Source organism: Cuculus canorus, chromosome 22, assembly GCF_017976375.1.
Source record: "Cuculus canorus isolate bCucCan1 chromosome 22, bCucCan1.pri, whole genome shotgun sequence".
NCBI lineage: Eukaryota > Metazoa > Chordata > Aves > Cuculiformes > Cuculidae > Cuculus > Cuculus canorus.
Genome location: NC_071422.1, coordinates 4,141,757 through 4,160,908, shown reverse-complemented (window position 1 = coordinate 4,160,908; position 19,152 = coordinate 4,141,757). Strand labels below are relative to the sequence as shown.

General features: G+C 51.4%; 2 protein-coding genes across 14 annotated transcripts in view; one reads left to right on the top strand and one right to left on the bottom strand.

Annotated features, from left to right (window-relative positions):
• The window catches only part of CEP85 (centrosomal protein 85), a 33,403-nt gene extending 16,026 nt beyond the window's left edge, over window positions 1-17,377 (top strand). For 5 of the 6 annotated variants that reach the window (XR_008453289.1, XR_008453288.1, XR_008453291.1 and 2 more), the window contains 3 exons: window positions 8,932-12,453; window positions 14,171-15,373; window positions 17,034-17,377. The gene's annotated coding sequence lies outside the window, so the exon portion shown is untranslated. The remainder of the gene's footprint in view (window positions 1-8,931; window positions 12,454-14,170; window positions 15,374-17,033) is intronic. The other variant, XR_008453290.1, reaches the window with a different exon arrangement.
• On the bottom strand, window positions 103-13,289 carry UBXN11 (UBX domain protein 11). 8 transcript variants are annotated; one of them, XM_054086294.1, is made up of 13 exons: window positions 13,250-13,289; window positions 11,253-11,419; window positions 10,931-11,019; window positions 10,119-10,173; window positions 9,055-9,131; window positions 8,445-8,559; window positions 7,002-7,219; window positions 6,586-6,663; window positions 5,586-5,706; window positions 3,745-3,851; window positions 3,433-3,500; window positions 2,456-2,593; window positions 103-1,660 (listed from the first exon to the last, which is right to left on the bottom strand). In XM_054086294.1, exons 2-13 carry the CDS (start codon window positions 11,359-11,361, stop codon window positions 1,495-1,497), a joined length of 1,341 nt encoding a protein of 446 aa, XP_053942269.1. In that variant the 5' UTR covers window positions 11,362-11,419; window positions 13,250-13,289; the 3' UTR covers window positions 103-1,494. The 8 variants fall into 8 exon arrangements, with proteins under 8 accessions (XP_053942269.1, XP_053942273.1, XP_053942270.1 ...); XM_054086298.1 differs by having other exon boundaries at window positions 11,331-11,419; window positions 13,250-13,273; XM_054086295.1 differs by lacking the exon at window positions 13,250-13,289 and having other exon boundaries at window positions 3,745-3,848; window positions 11,253-11,382.
• Window positions 17,378-19,152: the final 1,775 nt, after the last annotated feature.

Genomic DNA, 19,152 nt, shown 5'->3' with positions numbered 1-19,152 from the left:
TGACTACAGGTTAAACATCTCTGTGTAACGATTCTGAGTCATTTCCAGCTCAGAGAAGCTGAGTCAGTCGCGCTCGCTGCTGCAGCCCGACACAAAGATCTTAACACCTTAGATTGCTGCCACTAATCCTCACAGGACTTGTCCGAATATCCTGCAGCGCGGTAGAGGCAGGTACCTCGCTCGAGCGTTGCTCTCTTCTGCGTGGTAAGAACGGCAGCTGGGAAGGGGCAGCTCCATCTGGACACGAGGGAAACCAAAGCCCTGGCTTAAAGATAACCTGGCCAGTTACAGACTGGGATATAGAGGGGCAGCGGGAAAGGCTGCCCTGCAGGAGAGTCGCCTGTACGCTCCCTTATCTGCTCAGGTGGAAACAAGCTTATAGCTGTGGGGATCAAGTTGCTGCTCATGAGCAGCCCGTGGAAGCAGCTGGTTTTCAGGAGTGGCGCTTCCTGTATGAGAGTTGTGTGGGGTCCGGCTCTGGTCGGAGGGGTCCAGGAAGAGCTGTGGGCAACCTGTGCCTTTCCACAGCAACTGTACCTTTGAAATCTAATGGAAGTGGGGAGTGCAACTTAAAGAAATGGGTTTATTGGGAGCCTTTACTGAGGGCTGGGTGGTGGCGTGTGCAGGGCCTCTGCTAAAAGGGAACCTGCCAGAAGGTGCTGCCTCGCACAAGTGGGAGTGTCGGCAGCTGGAAGTCAAGCGGGAGCTTGTCACGGCTGAAACAGGACAAATGTGCTGGGAAAAGGGGCCTGCAAGGCTCAGCCCCAGCCCACGGGGCAGAGAGGAAGATGCTTTACTCAGGGTTTAGCGGAGAAGCAGGGAAGGCATTACACTCTTCTCCAATGACATGGTGTCCTATTGCAGCATCCAGCTCCAGGCTGCAGCGGGGAGGGAGGGAGGCCTGGGCCCTGCTGGAGTTGGGGGCTGTCCAAGGGAAGGAGTTGTTCACGTACAGGAAACCCAGGAGCAGGATCTCCTGGCTGAGATGAGTCTGGCTCAGTCCCAGTGTTGCAGTGGCTCAAGGCCCTTTGGTTTAGCTTCTCCAGGGACCATATAACTGCACCTGCTTCTCTTGTGGTGTAACTGCAGTTGGACTCTGGGGAGGAGCTGTGTGTGGAAAGCAAACTGACCCTGGCTGTTTGTCTCTTCTGCTATGGAAAATCCCTGAGCCCATCTGAACAACTGCCCGGTACCAGCATAAAGGCGGAGGCTTCCCTGGGCAGGAATCAGCCTGTGCCACCTTGAGCAGAGCTGAGGATCCAGCCTCGGGTTTGAGCTGACAGAGATGCCCCCTGCACTTTTGCTTGGGGAAAAGCAGCAGGACGGGGCTGGGCACCCTTTGCCGAAGAGAGAGGCCAAACTGCTGCCTCCCAGCTTTTCTTTCCATCCCTAATAACAGCACAGTGAAACTAAATCTGGAAAGACAACCCTCTCCTTTCTTCCTAGGAACACAGCTCGTGGTGTGAGGCAGCTCCTTCCTCTTGCTGGGAGCTGCTATGCTGTTTGCAGCCCTGTCCCCTCTTGTTGGGAGGGTTCTCTTCTCCGCAGCAGCAGGGAAGCATTGGGGATCAGGTCACATTCCTGCAGGCTCCTGGAGTTGTCCGCATACACCCTCTGGGGAAAGGTACTGATGATCTCATACGAGTCGGAATCTCCAGCCCTAGGAAAGAACAGCACAATCTTTCCTACACGCAGGATCCCCCATGGTTTTGCTGGGTTTGCTCTGGCTCATCCAGCTGCTGTTATGCGAGAGCAGAGGGAGACACTGTTTCACAACCATCGGCTGAGCAGAAAAAAGGGGCTTCCTGCCCAAACTGCAAACAGCCAAGCACCAAGCGGCTTTTCCAGGCCCTACAGCTGCTTCCCACTAGCAGTGAGCTCATCCTGGGCTCAGACGGAGGACCGAGCAAGGCCCGCAACAGGAGCAAGAAGAGGGGTGAGCCAAGGGATCCCCTCAGCCATGTGGAACTGTCCCCAGAGGAACATGTGAGCCCTTGGGAAGCATAAATGGGTTGGGATATAAAGCTGGCTGAGCAAAGGGTGGTGTTTGTCCAGCAGCAGATCCATCGGCCGAGCTGAAGGCTGCAGCTCAGGTTCCAGGCTGCACCAGCGCCTTAGGAATGGTGGCAATGAGAGAGCACTGCTGGCAGCGATGGACCTGATGGCAGCTTTGAGAGGACAAGAGAGACTTCTCTCTGCTGCTCTGTCAGCTTTTTAGCAATGATGGGTATGAAACGCTCTGAGCTAAGCGTGACCCTGGCAGTGCTGCCCAGAGAGCATCCCTGGTGGGGAAACCAAAGCAGCGGAGGGTGCCCCGCAGCTGCCGTAAGGCCCAGCCCTGCTGAGCTCCGGCTGATCCATCTGACACACAGGCCTTGAGCGGCAGCCAAGAAACCTTCCCCGGGACAGGATGGAGCCGGGTGAGAGCAAGGAGGGGAGGAAGTCCTCGGCCTACCTGGTGTGGGCGAGGTGTTGGCGCAGGTCCCCTATAGTCTCTGTGACCAACATCTTCACGATGTACGTCTGCTCACCGCTCTCAGATTTGATGCGGAGAGTGCAGATATCGGGGGCAGAGGCTTCAGCTGTCTTCACCCTGGAGGTTGGAAAACCTTGTCAGCTGAGTCGCCTTCCCTGGAGGTGTTTAAGGAACGGGTGGATGAAGTGCTGAGGGACATGGTTTAGGGAGTGTTAGGAATGGTTGGACTCGATGATCCAATGGGTCCTTTCCAACCTTGTGATTCGGTGAGGAGTGAGGGCTCTGCCGGCACAGAGACTGTGCCCTACTCAACAGGCAGAGCCTCTGGGCTGCCACCATGATCCGAACAGGGGAGAGGTGTTTCATGTTTGGGAATGTTCTTGACATGAATGAGGCCCCCTTTGCTTTCCCTGCTTAAAGCTGCCTTGAAAAGAGGGTTGCTGACCTTTTTTTATCTTCTTCATTTCAGATCAGGGCTGTCTGATAAGTACTTTGTCCTACTTTTTGATTAAAAATAATCTGCTTGGGGTTTTTTTTCATTAGCTATTTGGGTCTTGTCTTGATGGAAGACTGAGTGGAAAAGTGGTGTTAGTGTGACCTCCCACTCGGGCATCCTGAAGGAATTCTCCCATTTAATATCACTGCAAACAGCTTCTTAGATGGTTTCAAACTCTCAGGCCTTGACTTGCTGTCGGGAAAAGTATTTCAGTGCACTGAGTAACATTTTGAACATCAGAAGATTTTGTTAAGAGCTTTAAAAGATGGTGGGTTCACCATGAACAATTCATTGGGCTTCCCAGAAGACCAAACTTGGCCTTTTTTTCTCATTATTTCTAAGGTACAAGGGGCAAATCCATTTACTTCCTCAACTGAAACCCGCAAAATAAACTCCTGGTGATGGAATAGGAGGAAGATGGGAGCGTGACAGGGGAGGGATGGAGGAGCTGTGCCTGTACCTCTCTGGGGCAGATAGCCTGGGTGACTCCACCAGGATTTCCTTGCTGCTCCACACCTCATCACAGCCCTGAAACCAAACCAGGTGAGAGTCACCACTGCCAGCTCAGCACAGAGAGCAACCAGTGCCAGGAGAGGCCTGGAACAGGTGCCAAAGTGCCACATGTGCTCCCGTGGAGCCTCCCTGGGAGGAGAAGGAGGTTCTGCAGAGCTGAGAGAGGCCCGAGGGAGTGGTGCTGGTGCTGCATGGGGCACTGAGCCCAGGGGAGCACTGCTGGTCTCACCCTGTGGGTGTTTGGGGGTTCTGTGCATACCTGCTGCTCTGCTCTGGCTGAACACCGGACACCGACCACTTCTCCTTCGTGTTCTGAGGGCTTGGAAAGCTTGTGGATAATCTGATCCAGGGAAGCTTTGGGACCTGCTAGAGCAGAGGGGAGGATTGTCCATGCGTGACTTTTTCAAAAAACAATTTTCCCCCAGAATAGGCTGATTTGGTGAAACGAGAGTACGGAGCAGCCAACAGGGAGAGCTCTAACCTCCCCTAGCGGGGCTGAGACCGCACTCAGTCTGCCCGGTTGAAGCTTGTCCCACTTTCTGGCCCACTAAATATTTGATTCTCCACATCAACAGTGAGCAACTGTGCCGCCTGTTCTGCACACAGCTGGCACGTACATCAGGCAGAAGCCTCCTTAGCCCTGCTGCAAACAGGAAAGACTTGAAACCAGGGCAATTTTTACAGACTTGGAAATCCATTTTTCGTCTTGTGATGGTGTATTTATAGGTGTCTGATCCTTCGGTGCCGGTGCTGGACAATCATTTTTTTTCACTACTTGGATAAAGTACTACTACTCCTCTGCTCTGGTGAGAGCCTTCTTGAAGCCCTGCATCCAGCTCTGGAACCCTCAGCACAGGAAGGTCATGGATCTGTTGGAGTGAGTCCAGAGGAGGCCACAAAAATGATCAAAGGCCTGGAACACCTTCCCTGTGGAGACAGGCTGAGAGAGTTGGGGTTGTTCATCCTGGAGAAGAGAAGGCTCTGGGGAGACCTTTTTGCAGCTTTTCAGTACTTAAAGGGGGCTGATAAGAAAGATGGGGAAAAACATTGTAAGCAGGGCCTGTAGTGATAGGACAAGGGCTCATGGTTTTAAACTAAAAGAAGAGAAGTTTAGACTAGATATTAGGAAGAATTTTTTTATGTTGAGGGTGGGGAGGCCCTGGCCCAGCTTGCCCAGAGCAGTGGTGGCTGCCCCATCCCTGGAGGTGTTCAAGGCCAAGTTGGATGGAGCTTGGAGCAAACTGATCCAGAGGGAGGTGTCCCTGCCCATGGCCGGGGGTGGGACAGGATAGGCTTTGAGGTCCTTTCCAACTCAAACCGTTCCATAATTCTGTAAAGGAAACATTTCACACAGCTTCTGTTTGTGAATGGCCTTGAGGTGATCAAGCAAGCAGTACAGTTTTGCATAAAGAGGAAGACGATGCTGATGGGCAATGCACATGTTTGGGTTGTTTAGTTATGCATGCACAAACCCACCATTTTCTGTCTGTACCACTGACTGCTTTTGGTTTTCCACCCAGTGACATTATCTGACACATACTGCCTATGCAGCCTGCTAGAATTTAGAGGCAAAACAAGGAATCTGTGGCCTGACCTTACTTCCCATATTCTATTCTGAGAGTCTGATGAGGAATTGTGCCGTATTCAGTACAGTTAAGATTGTTCTGGCTTTAAGATGCCTGCCTTTGCGCAACGAGCTTGCAGGAGAACCAAATGTTGTTGGCAATCTGTTCCCCCCAGATCCTCGTGGTTCCATCCATTTAGTGCTGATAACAGCAAAGCTAGAAGGGTCTTGGCCTTTCAGAAAGGCAGGGGCAGCCTTTCTGAAAGGAAGTTTTGGAACATTGCTGATCTTCTGGTCTTTTATGCTTTGTAATTTCTTTTTGAGGATTTAATGATGAGTGGACACCGTGTGTGCTGCCTGGCTCCCAGCTCCTGAAGCAACACCGGAGCTACAGGCTCAGCACTTCGGCGCAGCAGTGTTGTCTTCCTCTCTGAGACCCTACACACTCCCTTCCTACCAGCTGAACTGCCCCAGTAAGGTTTGGATTCTCCTCTTTGGGAGTTAGCTGCATTTTTGAGGCAGATTCAAGAATTTACCTGCGATCTTGGTGGTTTCCTGCACCTCACTCGATTTTGAACGGCCAAGCACTTGGCCATGGCCAGGAAAACTCCCAGGAAGGTCTCTCTCTGGAAATATCACGTTCCTCCTGTCAGTAACCTGTTGAATTAAGGCCGACTGCCATAAGCAAATCTGACTGTTGCATAAGATTGTTCTCCCTGCATCACAGCACAATAAACCACAGCAATGACAACCACGAGTGGTAAACCCCAAATCAGACCAAGACAGCTGCTTTCTTGGAAGCTGCTCCAGCTGTCCAAACTCAATGAAATTCACTTTCAGCTCCTCTAGGCTTTCCAACAAAGTGAATCCTGGCAGATTCCTCAAGTCCCTGGGATGGCCCACCCAGACCGTTCATCCATGTCAACACGCACTGGGCAGATGCACTTGAAGACTTAAACTGGAGTCCTCTGAGGCTTTCTGCCTGAAAATGTAGTCTTGGCTTCGCGCCATTTCTTAGAAACCAAAGAGTGGGGCCAAAAATAACCTCAGGTGGCCAAATCCATTTAAATTGTGGCAAAAAAAAAACCCTCTCCCAACATCCTCCTTGAAATGTACTTGTTCAATCTGCTTTTAAAAGCTTTTCCAGGGGAACTTTGAGAACGTTTTCTTCTCCTTTTTGTTACACAGCTCCTCAGACACTGCATGTGCTCCTTCTCTACTACAAAGCCTGTTGTGCTCTTAGATGCGTTGTTCCAAGCCAAGGCTCACCGAGGCAGAAAAACCATTCGGTCCTAACGCTGAAGTGCTTGCTTACTTCCTGTAACGGTTCCAGCAGGTGTGTTCCCAGCCACTCTTTTTCCCCAAAACACACATGCACAGAATTAAGCTGCACGTATGCTGTGTTCAGAAACCTCAAACTTAATTTGCTGTGGGGAGCATTCAGCACATTGGTGAAAGGAATGTGAACAGTTTTATTGGGGAGCAAGAGATTAATTGCTTTCAAAATGGAAAAAAATAGGGTTTTGCACTGTTTACCTGCAAAGGGATGCCATCTGGGTAGCACATCTGCAGCTCTGAAGGGAAATAGCCATCCACAATGTCCTGCAGGCATTGCTGAAACAAAATAAGAGCTTCCGGTGATACCTTAGACTTCCTATTTGTTTCATGACTGATATATTAGTTGTGGGCTGGTCCTTTTTGTGGTGTTATTACTGTGCAGAAAAGTCTGCATCAAACACTCAGAATCTCCATCTCTAAAAATGACTATGCAAAAACATACTGGGCTTTAAAGGCACCATGGGAACGCAGGTGGGAAGCTGGAGGTCTGAGCTGCTCCTTTTTAGGACTGGGATGAGCTCAAAAGCCCTATTCCTACACGTTGCCCTTTTCTGAGGCTTAGTGACTGACAGCAGGGTCCTCTAAGTCTAATTCCTCTACAGACCTTTCTGTACCTGTGTGGATGGGTGCTCGTAGGGCCGAAAGGGTCCGTTGAACAGGACGATTCCATTTTGGTACAGTGTAAGAGGGATGGGCTCTGGCTGCCTCAGCCGAGCACCCTGAGGCGTGTGCTCGATTTGAGAAGCACCTTCTTCAGCCAGCTCGTTCAAATCCTTCACCTTTTCCAAGATTAAATCAAAATCAATCAGGTGCTTGGAAACAACTGCTTTACCTGTGGCAGAGAGATCGGAGTTACAGGGGCAAGGGATGCCAGCTAAGCAACTTTCACCTCTGTGTGATTTTGAGCCCTAACATTTTTGGGCTGTCTCTACTGCATCTCCATGCTCAGCCTTTTGCACTTCTGCAAAGTGTGGTGCAACGCTGCTGCTGCCGCTGCGGTGCAGCGCTGCCAGGTTTACATGGGTGTGCGCAAAACCACAAGGGCAGGGCAGCTGGGAAACAGCGCTCTTGCTACGAGCTCATAACATAGATGCAGCCAGCTCTGCTCCTTGTCTTTGGTTGTGATTTCAGGAGTGCTGTGCTTGTCCCCTAATGAGGTGCTGTTAAGTGGACAGAGGGAGGAATTTAACTAGTTGGATGAACTAGATTAGATAAATGGATCAGGGCAGGCTTGCTGAAGAAAGCCCAGTGTAAACAGTGCTGGCTGCCTGCTCCTCACCACCAGCAGACTGCGCTATCCTGCTGGGCCGCTGCTGAGGGTGTTTATCTGGGTGCTCAAGCATGGTAGGGTGAAGCAGTAGAAGAGTTATGATGGGACTGGAGAACAAAATCAGAAGAGGAAATGAAAGAGGCGTAGGCAGAGGTAAAGCCTTTGGTGTTTTCCATTTTGCTTTTTTATGATTTGATAAAGAAGGGCAGGGGAAAGGTCCCTTAAAAAGGGTAAACGAGCTGAGAAAAATGAAAATCGTTTCTACTGCTCCCCTCATATTCTCCCCTCCTGCTTCCAGGGGAGGGAAGGATTAGCTAGCTAACACTTGCACGGTGGTTAGGAGACAGCACTGGCTGTACAGCCCAGATGTTATTCTTTTTTCCCCCGTCACCACTTCCTAAGAAGCCGTTGCCAAATACACTTGGACCCCACACAGCACAATCAGGTCTCACTTAAAACACTCACGTGGTGGTTTGGGAGGAAGGGCAAACAATACTCTCTGATGGAGCCAGACAGTGTGGGTAAGTTGCCACAGCTCCTGTGTACACAAAGCACCTGATTCTGCTTTCCACCCATTTTACATCAGTGTTATTAGAGCAACCAAGCTTCAGATGTTCAGGGTACATGAACTCTTCAGGAAGCAGCTGCTGCAGAAGACCTCAGGGCACGATCATAAATTCTGAAGACCCAGATTCTGGTTCTTTGATGCTTATCTACTCATACCTTCTCTAAGCATGTGGTGGAGCAAGGACAGCTGCTTCAGCGGCATAGTGTGCTGGTGTTTTACCTGGTTTCCAGTGGCTCCTTGCTGGCAGCTCTTCTTCATCCTGCAGTGATTCTAAATCTTCCAGCTGTTCGTGTCTCTCTCCAACCCAAATCAGACCACAGTCATGTAGAAACTGCTGCAAGAGGAAAGTACAAGTCAGCATTGTAGAGCAGAGCTTCAGAAAACTAGAAATCGAAGCCTGATAGTGATCAGCTGCGACCGTGAGCAGCAGAAGGGGAGGTGAAAAAGTTTCTCTAAGGGGTCTTTGGCCCTGGCAGACAAACTCACTGACGGAGTAGAAGTAGTAGTTTTGCTAGTAAGAGGAGGAAGGGAGAACAAAGTGTCTGTAGTGACACAGTGATCTCCCAAGTCTGTAGTAGCTGCAAAGAATATTTCTATACTCCTAGAAAACAGAATGAAGAGACCTGCAGGAGGCACAAATGTTTGCGTATTAAAACAACTCTCACTACCCTGTAGCTCACATCCAACCTGTTCTTTCTTTTCACAGGGGTGAGGTGAAGAATTATGATGATCAAAGCGGCAACTTGAAAAACACCATGCAGCCAGGGGACTGCCATGATCTCAAATCAAAGGTGCAGATAGCTTAGGGGAACTAAAGCAAGTATCTCACCTCCATCTCCCAGATCTGGGTCTGCAGCTGAAAGCACCTAAATTCCAGTTCCTCTGCTGTGGATGAGTTGGGATCATCTGAAAGGGAAGATTTGGTTTTTCTCTGTAAAGCCTTAAGGAAAAGCTACAGATAAGCTGTGTCAGAGCGCAGGTGCCCCAGCAGTACCTGCCTGCACCATAAGCAAACTCAAGCCCTTATGACACAGGAGCCAAACACGAGCTCTGTGTGCTGGTCCCTTACAATTCAACCTGCAGCACTTTGCGAAAGATGCTGACAGACTAAAAAATAGTTGTGAATGACACTGGTGACGTTCTGTGCTGCGGGAAGCTGCTGTGAGCGGTGCTGTTTGCAATTATGCAATGAGAATTGCTTGGCTTACTCAGTCTTAAGGGGCTAATTTAAAAAATGAGCAGGTATGCACTAAAGCTGGATCCAGAAACCTAGGCTGAATGTCTAGGACAATGCATGATGAGGCACAGTACACATTTGTGGTTTGACAGGCATGTTCTTGTTCTTTGCTCAGGAAATGGAGAACTTGCCACAGCTTTATGCTAACAGAGTAGTTTGGACATTGTAGGAAATGCACGTGGGCTCAGCTGGAGAACTGCTGGATTCCAAGGAACTGAATGCAGGGGAAGACCTTCAGTGACTCACTGAAAGCTGGCTTCAATTTAAAGTTAGGCTGCCTTATGTGAGACTCCAAGCTGATTTTTGGTTTCACTTAGCTGCAAGCAGCCCTGTTTTTCCAGCCTGTTTGAACTTGGCAGTATTTATCATTTTCTTTTTTTTTTTCTGACTGTCCTTAGGTATCTGTGTGATTGGTATGTGCTCATGGAAGCTTAGTAACCCACAGAAAATAGGTCAGGAAATGATGTTTTGCACTGCACCAGCAAAGCCGCAGATGTAACAGATGCAAGTATTAAGTGCAGATCTGCTTTGCAAACAGTACCACGTGTGTGTAACTGACACCACTCAAAGCTGGCTCGCAGAGGAGGTCTCCAAGCCTGCTCTTGCAGGCTCCGTTGCTCTCCCACAGGTAGAAGTAAGGGTAGAACAATTTTTACCTTCTGCTTTCTGAAGAGTCTTCATCTTCTCTTCAAGTTCAGCAATCCTCCTGTCCTTCAGGACCAGAACAAAGAATGACCTTGTTTAGTTCCTCCTTGGCCTTCAGGACCTTGAGGCAGTATTTGCATTATTAGTCCTGGCTGGGTGAGTCAGCGGTGCATGTACTCTTATCCCTCTCAGAGAGGCAAAATAAGGTTCAGAAACCCTGTATCATTTCATAACTATCTTAATTAGACTCAAATGAGAGGTGGGTTATAAATACACTGCTCCAAGAATAGGTGGGGGAAAGGCTGACCTATCACTCCCTCCTACATCTGCCTAAGAGCTGTAGGCAAACACACAGACTCCTGCCCCTGCGCTTCCTGCTCAGGCACAGCTCGTGCCCTGACCTGCAGTAAGTAGCTGACGTAAAAACAAAACCAGCATCTCTGCAACCACCTCTTTGCGGGGGAAAAAAAAGGGGATTTTATTCTAAGCTGCAGTAAGGCAAAGAGGTCGACTCTAGGATGACTCTGCTGATGTTTCAGAAAGCAAAAGGAAGAAAAAAAGGTCTGAAGCCAAACAGGTGATGATACCAGTGAAAGAGGGCTGACAGTCTTTAAGAAGTCACAGCAGGGACTGTCCTTCTCCCACCCCAAAGATTGATATGATTGTTCTGTTACTTTGCAAAGGTTCATTTGTGTAATTAACAGAGCAGGCTACAGTTTAAATTGTTTTAGCCCAAACTAGGTCTGAGCAGATGTAATGCAACTGTGGCTTCAACCGTCAAAGCAGAGAACAGAACGGATTCAGGAAGGGGCAGGATTTTTACCTTCAGTTGGATTTCTTGGGCTTGTTTCTCTATTTTTTGTTCTAACAGAATGATTTTTTGCATGAGCTCCATGTCAGCGTGAGCTGCACCTGAAAGAACAAATACAACGTGTTACCTCTCTAAAACGGTGATCAATATCAGAAGCTGATCTGCACCATAGGAGACTCCACACCAAAATTCCTGTTCTGCCACAGCAGGGAGGACAAGGGCACCGTTTAGGGGCATGGGGTAGAAATCTCTTGGCTCTTCATGGTAGGGAGATGGCTGTGTCACTGACAGCACGCTGGGTATGTGACAAGGGACCACAGGAATCCGCCCTGACCTGGGATATTGAGTCCACCAGAACTGTCACAGAGAAACTGTGATGGCCCAGAATCCCCTGATGATTGAAGGACTTCACCCTGCATAATGTTGTCAGCGTTGTCCCTCATGAGCAGGTGAGGAGACTGCCTTGCACTGGATTCTTTGTCCTAGGAGACAGTCTGTCATCTGCGAAGACACACAAAGAGCATGAAAGAAAGAAAACAGGTCAGTGTTTCGCATACGACTTCTCCAAAAGCCAGTAAAGAAAAAGGTTACGCTGAGGGAAAGAGAGGGCAGGAAAAAGCAGGGTGGCCCAGGCCATTCGCTCCCTCAAGCACTCTCAGACTAATGAGTGTCTGTGGGTGCTCGTTATAAGCCAGGACCCAAGGGAAGGTGCAATCTCAGCAGCAGGGAGGAGCGAACACAAAATGGGGCAGAAAAAGACCATGCTACTCATACAGAGCATCCTGCACTGCACAGTGAGGCAGAAAGTAGTGATATTGAGCTATTTTAACAACAAGCACAATACTCTGGCATTAATAGAAGCAGCAAACTTCATTAGGAGTGGAAAGGAAGGCTTTACTCTAAGATCTAGGAGGAAGGATGTGACCTAAAATGGAACTGTAAAAATAGATGAGACTCTAATGTGCTCTAGGGCTTGTTGAGGATGTGGAAACCTTTTGTTACTTATCTGATCTTGGACACACGTAGGAGAAAGAGAGCTACAATTATTGCAAAACATTTCAGATAGTAAGAAAAGCCAACAACTTGGACAGCTCTGCCCTTTTAGTAAAAATAAGAGGGGATAACATGTAAAAATAAAGCATGATTTCATTAACTTTGGGAGGATTTTCTTGGTGGGCGTATTTTTTATTGTGTAATTGAGAAGGCTGCCTAAAAAAGTCCGAAGTACACATTTTTCTCATCAGCCCATCCTCCCAGTCCACACATCCTGTATGTTTGGACAGGGTGAGTGTTCATGGAGCTACATGGGCCGCAAACCATGGTAGCTGCCTAAGAGAAACCTGGGTGAGCGAGGTGCAGAGGTGCCCGCTGGCAGAAGCAGGTGGAAGAGCTAACACTTGCCATGCCATTGCAGCTGCAGAAAGCAACTCTTCTCTGCTCGAGACGGAGAAAATGCAAACGTGGACCTGTGTGAGACCTGACTGACCAGCATTCCTGGTACTCACTGGGGAGCAATGCCAGCCACGAGGCAGCAGGTAAGGATTTGATACTGAAAATGCCGGCAAATAAACTCTCTAAGACTCATTTTGGAGTTTTAGAAAGCAAGCGGCCTTTACAGGCCTGGGCAACACAAGGGAGTGATCTCCGTCAACCATGTGCAGCGAGACAAGAGCAGGGACAGAAGAGATTTCCCACTTACATGCATGTGTATAAATTTTCCCCAAAATGTTATGCATATTCTATTACTTTCCGAGGACTAATTTTAATGTTATTACGAACTTCACAACAGTCAAATCTCTTGCTTTGGAGCTTTGGAGCCAGCTCTGTCTGACCTTGCAGAGGGGATTACAGAAGACACCTCTGTTCAGCACAGATCACGCTGAACACAAGAGGTAATTGTGTCTGGAAAACCACTACTTTTTTTTAAAAAAAATATGCTATTAGAGGGACATTCTGTCTAACTTTCAAACCCCACAGTTACTTAGATGAAACTTTACTTTAGCTTAAATCAAAATATCCCACTTTTTATAACAGGAACTACTTTTTAGATCAGGATGGGGAGAGTTTTGTTCCAGCTGGTGCTCTCCCTGAGCCTGTGCAGCCTTGTGAGGCCCCAGGAGGCCGGCAGCGATTCGAATGGTGAAGAATCTCTGCCACAAACACCGGTTCCACTGAGTGACCGGTACCACCGGCGCTGAGGGGAAGCACGGAGCGTGGGGACCCTCACGGCGCTTATGTGGCCTTCAAGGGTGCGTGTGGGACCCTCACGGTGCCTGTGGGGGTCCCAAACCGCGGGGCTCCCCCCGCCACCAGCCGTGGCTCCTCACTCACCGCCCCGCCGCCATCTTGTTTACCGCCCGTTGCCACCGCGACGCGGGGCCGCGGCGATTGGCTGAGCGCTGGTCACGTGGGGGTGAGGCTGTAACCCAGGACTACAAGTCCCAGCATGCACCGCCGGGGGCGCCCCACGTGTCCGGGGGCGTGGCTTCGTCTCGGGAGAGGCTGCGGGGTAGCAGCCAGGCCTGCCTGTTCCCTGCCCTGGGCCGCCATAATGGTGCCTTTTCCACCTCTGTTCACTTAGAATCATGGAATCATTAAGGTTGGAAAAGACCTCTAAGCTCATCCAGTCCAACCATCAGCCCAACAGCGCTAAACCGTGTCCCCGAGTGCCGTGTCTACCTGTATCCCTCCAGGGATGGGGACTCCACCACTGCCCCGGGCAGCCTCTGCCAAGGCTTCACCACTCTGCCCATAACAAAATTGTTCAAATATCATAGAATCACCAGGTTGGAAAAGACCTATTGGATCATTGAGTCCAACCATTCCTATCAACCACTAACTCATGTCCCTGAGCACCTGTCTTTTAAACCCCTCCAGGGATGGGGACTCCACCCCGCTCCCTGGGCAGCCTTTGCCAGGGCTCCATGACCCCTTCTGCGAAAAATTTTTTCCTGATAGCCAGTCTGATCCTCCCCTGCCGTAGTTTGAGGCCGTTCCCCCTTGTCCTGTCCCTTGTTGTTCTCCCTTGGGAGAAGAGACAAGACCCACCTCACTACAACCTTTCAGGGAGCTGTAGAGCAGAGTGCTTCAAACGTTTCCCACTGCAAGAGCACAATGTGCAGCCACGCTTCCTTTCCTCCACACAGCCTGAGCTACAGCTCAGACACAACCTTCGGCACAGCCTGAGCAGAGGCATCTTACGCTTAGCTCCTCCCAATTCCCTCACCTGTGTCCTTTGTCTCTGTTTTCTAGCGATGCTCTCCCTCACCCGGGAACTACAACAGACTTGAATCGCCTCGCTGATGCTCCAAACCCTACCCAGAGCTTGCCACCACCCAGAGAGCCATCCCTGCACATCCCCATCCTGCCATGCTGCTCTCCTCTCCGGAGAGTTCAGCCTCACCAGCTGGAGAGGAGCAGGACAGTGTGATTTTTTGCACCTTTTATGGGATGAGACTTTCATTTTGACGCTTCCACGAAGCAGAAAAATTAACTATATTGTGTGAAGCTTTGCTGTAGAGGAGCCTTCAGCTCTGGGCAGAGACTGGCAACGGTTCACTGAGCTGTGATGCACTTCACTGACACGAAACCAGACACTAGGTGAACGTGCTCAGCACATTTCAGCAGCTTTACTTATTTCAAACACTCTCAAAATAACCAAATCCCTTTTGTTTCCGGCTGCTGCAGCTGAGTGGGTGAGGGTGCTCAGAGATCTGCTGTGAGGAGATGGATACTGAGAGGCTGGAAGGAAGCGTTTCCCTGGTCCGTTACCTGGATTAGACTATTCCAGGCATGTAACTGAAATCCAGAGGGATGACTCGGACCCAGCTTCTGCCGAGTTGCAGGCAAGAAGGTCTGTGACGTGGTTCAAGGCAGAACCCTCATTGAAACAACATTGGCCACGATTTGCAAACCCTATCCAGTCAACCAGGGTGAGTTTTAACCCATAATGACTATTCATCCTTCGTGGTGTGAGACACAGGACAGGCATCCCCCGGTGAGAAGCAGATCTCAGCCTGGGGGGGTTTCATGCTGGAGGTGGTGGCCAGCATGTCACGCTTGGAGCTGCCTGGCAGCCGTGCCAGGGAACATCTCATGCTGAGTGATGTACATCAATGGCTCCAGAGAAGTGGGGCCGGAAGGGCTGGGTGGTGTTGTTCCCGTCTGGAGATCCCCTATGCCACATCTTGCACTTTCTCCCTCACAGCATCAGCAACAGTTGTGACTTCCCCAAACTGTCAGGGGTTCAAACAGCCCTCTGGGGAGGCGGGGACAGTGCAGGAAAGGAAGGTGTGATTGGTGAGATCGGGGCACCGCTGTGCTTAAAGTCTCTAACTGAAGTCGCTGTGGGCAGATGAGGAAGGGTCACGGTACAGGGTGAGCTGAGGCCGGACCATGCAGCCCCTTCTGCGCACCCACCTGCTCCTCCTGCTTGCCCTGCTTGTCCTCTGCATGGTAAGAGAAACCCCACAGCACGGGGCCCCATGAAATCTGGGGGTCCAGCCAGCTCTGTGGGATGGCAACTGGGACGCTATAGGGTTCAACTGGTGGGATGATTTCTGCCTTCAACTGGAAACATGAGCATCTGACTTTCTATTCAACTTTAACCCTGGTTGTCTTACCAGGGGCTTTGCACTGCAGTGGGTAAGGTCTAAGTAATTCCATATGTTGCTTTTTTATTTAAAGCATTCTTTTACTTAAGAGCATCACTCGTATCTGTAACCTTCACACTTAGCTCTCCACCCCACCCTGCGGCTTCTCTTTTGCACACGAGTGCCAGCCCGTACCTAGGGTGGGGATGCTGATTGTGGCTGTTGGGACTCTAGGGATGCTTGTCACAGCTGTGAGGATGCTGGATGGGCATAAAGCTCTGTGCTTTCCCCTGATCTCTCCCTGCTGGAGGTTTTTTCCCTCCATGGGGACTCGGTTTGACTGCTGCGCTAGCGGATGCTGACTCTCTCCTGGGTGGGGACTGTTGCGTGGGATGGATGAACGCACCGGTGCTTTCAGGGAGCTGTTCAGAGCAGCTGTCAGGATGATATTTTTTTTCGGCAGTCTGAGATAACGGGCTCAGATTTGTCTGTGCTTATTTTGGTCACAATCTCCACACAGCTGCGACCTGCTGCCAGCTCCATGGGCTGCATTTATGTTTCGGGAGTCCCGCTTTGTGGCTGGGCAAACCAGCCCAAACCCCTCATAGGGCAACAGTGCCTGGGTGGGGGCAGAGCTGGGCATCGGGGTCCCATCTCAGTTCCAGAGGAACCTGAGGACTGCTGCAAACCCTCGTTCACAGAGGGAAATAGCATCCCTTTTCCACCTTGTTGCTTCAGTCACCATTCACAGGCACAGCCGATAACACGAGGAGTCCTAGGAAAGGTCCAAAACCCCAGAGTGAGCGGTCCTGCACAACCAGGGCAGGAGGGATTCACACAAACACCATAATCTGGGAGGTGCCTATCTTTAGAAAGGGAAGGAAACTGCCCTGAAATCACTATACCAGTGGTGTTACATTTCACACACCCACTGCTTGCGACAGGCTAGGGGTACAGGGATCCCTCTTCCTCTTCTTCCCTCTTGCTTCCAGCACAAGCATTCGCCAGCTCTGCTCCTGCATCCCACATCCTCCACGGCAGGGTCCATGGGCCACCGTGTCCCCAGACACTTCCTTGCAGCAGTCGGAGGAGCAGACACTATCCCTGGCTTCTCCTTTCCCACCCCCCCCGCCAAGTTTCTAAAAGCCCTTGGCTAGAAACAGGGCAAGGGACTGTGGGAGAGCTCACTTTGCTCTCTGCCTTGGGAAAACCCCACAACCAGTGGTGATTTCTTCATATGCCGTGAAGGAGAGCCTGCCGAGGGAGAGAAGGCAGTGGGAAGCGGCAGGATGGCCACTGGGGTGCCCCAGTTCCGCTCTTTCCCCAGAGCAGCCAGGCAAGGGCTCTAAAGGGGGGAAATAGTAGAATGGTTTGGGTTGGAAGGGAACTTAAAGCCCATCCAGTTCCACCCCCCTGCCATGGGCAGGGACACCTCCCACTGGATCAAGGTGCTCAATTCCACCCTGTGCTGCTGTGTGCTCCAGTCTGAAGCAATGCCTAACTCTCTTTGTTTTCTTTTCCAGCCCTTGGGCCAGGCGGAGGTGGGCTCAACCACCCAACCCACCACTGTACACCCTGCTGTAGTCAGCCTGAGCCCCCCCTGTAGCAGCCCACTCCTCTTCTCCCTTGCCCTGGGCCTGGCTGTGGCTTTCTTCCTGCAGCTGCGCTGACCCTGGACGAACAAGATGATGTACCCTACCCCAGCATCTCTTCAGACCTTCGAACCACAGAGCATGCTGCCATCCCTGCCTCCCTCTGCTCCAAGTTCCTGCTTCCCTCGCCCTTCTGCCTCTACCCTTGTCTCAAAGCAAGGCCCTGGGAGTGGGTCCGCTGCGAGGCTCTGAGTAATAAAGTGCTGGTGTAGAGACCTCTGGGTCATGGAATCATATCATAGAATGACCTGAGCTGGAAGGGATCCCCAAGGATCATAGAATCATGGAATGGTTTGGGTTGCGAGGGACCTCGAGGCCCAGCCAGTCCCACCCCCTGGGCAGGGACACCTCCCTCTGGCTCAGGGGCTCCAAGGCCCATCCAACCTGGCCTGGAACCCCTCCAGGGATGGGGCAGCCCCCACTGCTCTGGGCAACCTGGGCCAGGGCCTCCCCACCCTCACAGCAAAACATTTCTTCCTAAAATCCCATCTCAATCTCCCCTCTTGCAGCCCAAAACTGTTCTCTCCCGCATCCTCTCCCCGCACTCCCTGATCCAGAGCCCCCCCCAGCTTTCCTGGAGCCCCTTTCAACCCTGGAAGCTGCTCTTAAGGTCTCCCTTCAGCCTTCTCTTCTCCAGGCTGAACGATCCCAACTCTCCGCCTGTCCTAGTACAGGAGGTGTTCCAGCCTTCGCATCATCTCCATGACCCCCTTGGGCCCATCCCAACAGTTCCATCTCCTTATGTTGGGAATTCCAAGCTGAACACAGAGCTCCAGGTGGGACGTCATGAGAGACGACCAGAGGGCCACAACCCCCTCCCTGGAGGCGACCGCCCCTCAGGCTGCTCTGGCAGCTGCGGCCGGGGGAGCCCGGGGGGGCGGGGCGGACCCTGCTCTCCACCAATCAGACGCCGCGGGGCTCCCGATCAGCCAATCACAGCCTGGCAGGGGCGATAAAAGGGCGGGAGAGCGGCGGGGCGGTTCTAAGCGGGGCCGGGGCTGGAGTGGGGGTGTGATTTGCCCCTCGGGGGATGTGTTCTGGGAGTTTATTCCTTCTCCTGCAGCGTCCCAGCGTTCCGTGGGAATCGTGTTTGTAGGGGGCTGCAAGAAAGCTGAGGGGGGGAACTGTTTACGAAGGCTTGTGGTGATGGGGCGATGGGTATAAACTGGAGAGGGGCAGATTTAGACTGGACGTTAGGAAGAATTTTTTCACCATGAGAGTGAGGAGGCCCTGGAACAGGTTGATGAGGGGCTGCCCCATCCCTGGAGGGGTTCCAGGCCAGGTTGGATGGGCCTTGGAGCCCCTGATCCAGTGGGAGGTGTCCCTGCCCATGGCAGGGGTGGAACTGGATGGGTTTGAGGTCCCTTCCAAACCATTCTGTGATTTCCAGGTGCCACAGACTCGCTACAGGGTGGCAGTGGCTTCCCTGCAGATCTGGGTCTTCTCTGGTGGCTTCCATGCTTAGTTGATCTCTGCTTTGCCACCAGCGTTTCCTTGCAGGCTGGGGTTGGTGCGTAGCGTGGCGCTCAGTGCCTGCTCCACAGGCCTGGATTTGCCCTCTCCAAGCAGTGGTTTATACTCTGCTCTCCTGTCCTGTGGTTGCATGACCTGGCAGAACAGGTCTTGGGGCAACCTTGGGGGACAAGCTTCAACATAAAGATGAACCTCACCGGAGGTGCATCAAAAGCAGTGTGGCCAGCAGGGCGAGGGAGGGGATTCTGCCCCTCTATTCCACTCTGATGAAACCCCACTGGAGTGCCGTGTCCAGCTCTGGAGCCCTCAGCACAGGAAGGACGTGGACTTTTGGGTGCGAGGAGGACCACAAAAATGATCTGAGGGCTGGAGCACCTCTGCTACGATGACAGGCTGAGAGAGTTGGGGTTGTTCAGCCTGGAGAACTGAAGGTTCCAGGGAGAACTGAAGGTTCCAGAGAGACCTTAGAGCAGCTTCCAATATGTAAAGGGAGCTTCTAAGAAAGATAGAGAGGTGC